Consider the following 2999-nt stretch of genomic DNA (forward strand, 5'->3'; position numbering starts at 1 on the left):
TGCTTCGTTTGTGATCTGCAGCTTTGTCTTGGCGTGTTTGGTGTTACGTGTGTTGCTGCCTGCCGTGGGCGGCTAGTTTGCGCTTAACTCATGTTGTTGTTTTCACACCGGTTGGTCACAGTGGCGAGAGGAGTCTAGCTAGCCTAGACGATTGTAACAGAGCAAAGCAAGAAGCTGGAGCCGTCTCCCGATGAGTCTTGCAGCTGCAGACGCGGAAACAAATCATCATCATGGAGCCCTGTATCCGCCGCCTGCGGCGCGGGGGTGACGGGGCCCCCGGCAAAACACCTCTGCACCGTCATGCCCTTGCTATCATGGGCGCCGGCAGGGGGGCGAGGGCGCACGGATGCTGCGCTACCGTCGCCGCAGGCGATCAAACCTGCGGCCCGCCTGTGCGCTGGAGAGGCCAGGCATGTCTCCTGTGTGTGTGCAGTGCGCCCTCATTGCTCTGTTTGTAGATCTGCAGCTTCATCTTGGCTTGTTTGGTGTTACGTGTGTTGCCGCCTGCCTTGGGATCCGTTGGAAGGTGAGGAATGAGGAGGTCCGCTCTGATGTGCGCAAGGCCGATGGCAGTGATGCTATAGCATGATTAAATTACCATTCTATCTGTGTGGCCTATGTCTTGCTGCACCGCCAGCCCGAGGTTGGGCAACAGCAACAGTGACGGGTTTCATCCGCGCCAAGGGTTTACGGCGCCAATAAACCAAGAATCTTAGGGAACCATGCAAGTCAAAGCTCAGCTTCAGTAGAAGCAAAGCTCAAAGCAGCAATGCACAAAGTCAGCCACGCGATGCTGCGGTGGCTGTCGCGCAAAATGATTGCCCGCAAGGGAGCACCGGGGTCTGCGGTCGCATCAAACAGCCACTGCAGCGGTGGCGCCGGCAGCGGCGTCTCCGGCGGCAATGGCGAAAGGGGCGGCGACGCCACCGCCGGCGCAGCGGCTACCGGTCGCGGCTGGGTGGCTCCACAAACAGCGGGGTCGTGTGCCACGCGTTGTTGGCCAGTCCTCGGAAGTTCCACACCGCCGCCACAGAGCCCTGCCGGCGGGGCGGCAGGAAACGCCAAGAGAGTGGCGGGTGAGAGCATGCCGCGGCAACAGCCGCCAACCAGCATTCAGCAGACAGGAGACGTACCTTGTCACCACCACCACCACCACCACCACCAGCATAGCAGCAGCAGCTGCAGCAGCAGCTGCCAGCATGGGGGTCAGTGCTAGCGTGTTGCTGGGCGGCAAGGTCACTTCAGACTGGAGGCCCAACGGTGCCTTGTGTGGCTGCAGGCGTGCAAGCGTTATCGCAAGCCGAGGGGACAGACACGCCCCGTTTGCCGCCCCTCAATCTTGCAACCCCGCGCACACTTGCCGTGCGCGTCAAGAGGTAGGGCGGTGCGGCGGCACGCGCCACCTGCCACCCGCCGCACCTGGCGCTCTCCCCCCGCCAAACCCCGCCAAATCCCACCGAGACCCACCCACACCCCGCCCGACCCCGCCCCGCCCCGACGCTCGCTGCCGCCACGCACCGGCTGGGAGTCGCAGTTGCAGTTGATGGCCTTGACCGCCAGCCGCCACTTGCCGCCGCGCGCGCGGATGGCATGCGGCACCTGGGGCGTGGCGAGCGCACGCAAGCAAGCACAAACTTGATCATGTCGCTCGCGCGGACGAAACCGAGCCCCCACGCGCGCCTGCTGCGCATGCAGGATGTGCGCTGCGGGGTTCAAAATGCGGCCCGACGGCGCGGACAGTCACGAGCCCAGCCACAGCTGCCAGTGATTGACCCCTCAAAACCTCCTTGGAGGCGGCAGGAGTGTGTCGGGCAAATCAGGAAAACCAGGGCCAACCAGGGGGCCAGGAGGGGTGGGGGCCAGGAGGGGGAGCCTCGCGTACCTCTATTGGCACTTGAAACTTGGTCCAGGCCCAAGCCTTGCCGCCCGGGCCGAGGTGGGTCTCCGTGAGGTCTGCCAGCACCCAGGTGGCGCCGTTGTCGGCGCTCACGTCCACGCTGCGTGGGGCGGCGGCGGCGGCGTTTGTCGACGCGGGTGTGGCGGCGGCGAGGGGTTGCCAGGGGGACCAGGGGTGGCGGTGCGCGGGGGAGGGTTGGTACGGGGACGCGTTTGACAGCCTTGCAGCGGGGCACTGTCCTGTCCCTTGGTGCAATGCACGTGCTTAGTCCCGGGTGCAAGTCCGGAGCGACTGGGGCCTGCTCTCAAGCCAGCCAGCAAAACGATCAAAAATGCATGGCAAACATGGCAGCAACAGTTCTGCGTGCTGCAGGTGCGCACGAAACATCCAGGCATCGACGCTTCCTCGTCTCTGCGTCAACCTCCACCCCTGGCGCTGGTACGTGCGGGCACACGCGCATGCGAAAGAGCACACACACCGGATGATGGGCGAGCCGCCGCCGCTCCAGGCGTAGCCGCGCACCCACACCGCCCGTGTGCCGCGCGGCACGATGCTGCCGGGCTCGGGCTCCAGGATCGCACTCTGGATGAAGGGCGGGTCGCACACACGGGCGGGCGTCTTTGGCAGCTGTTATCGCATCGGCGGGGCAAGCATGTCCTTGTGTTTTGATCGCGTTCTGGCTGGCATCAGCAAGGGTCCATGCCTGGTGAAAGAACGAAGCGCTGAACGCCCCCGCGCGGGCCTCGCCCCCGGGTGCCGCCCGCGTCGCCAAGGCTCTCCCTGCGTGCACCCGCCCCTCGCGGCCCAACACGGCAACACCCGCTTGCACCAAGCGCGGCAGCCGCGCTTGCACGGCTGGGCGGGGCTGATGGGGATGTCAGAAGGCGTGAGTGGCAAGGTTGTCGCCCATCAACCCTCATGCGGAGACTGGGGGCTTGCCTGGACGGGCATGTTCATGATGGGCGGCATGGAGGGGGCGTTTGGCATCCAGGCCGAGACCGTGTGGTACACGTGGGGCATGAGCTTGTAGTCCACCTGGCGGTGACGTCATCAATGGAGGGGGGTATGGGGGAGTGGGTGGCCGTGGAGCGTAGGATTATGC

The 2999-nt window shown here is 64.9% G+C and overlaps 1 protein-coding gene across 1 annotated transcript; it reads right to left on the reverse strand.

The window, feature by feature from the left end:
- Positions 1-941: 941 nt before the first annotated feature.
- On the reverse strand, positions 942-2884 carry MNEG_15656 (Sulfite oxidase; the record flags this gene model as incomplete). Its single annotated transcript, XM_014035873.1, has 5 exons — positions 942-1037; positions 1468-1599; positions 1883-1997; positions 2376-2524; positions 2843-2884. The coding sequence occupies 5 exons, from the start codon at positions 2882-2884 to the stop codon at positions 942-944; spliced, it is 534 nt and encodes a 177-aa protein (XP_013891327.1).
- Between the last annotated feature and the right edge of the window lie 115 nt (positions 2885-2999).

The sequence above is a fragment of the Monoraphidium neglectum genome, assembly GCF_000611645.1.
Source record: "Monoraphidium neglectum strain SAG 48.87 unplaced genomic scaffold scaffold05533, whole genome shotgun sequence".
NCBI classification, from domain to species: Eukaryota; Viridiplantae; Chlorophyta; class Chlorophyceae; order Sphaeropleales; family Selenastraceae; genus Monoraphidium; species Monoraphidium neglectum.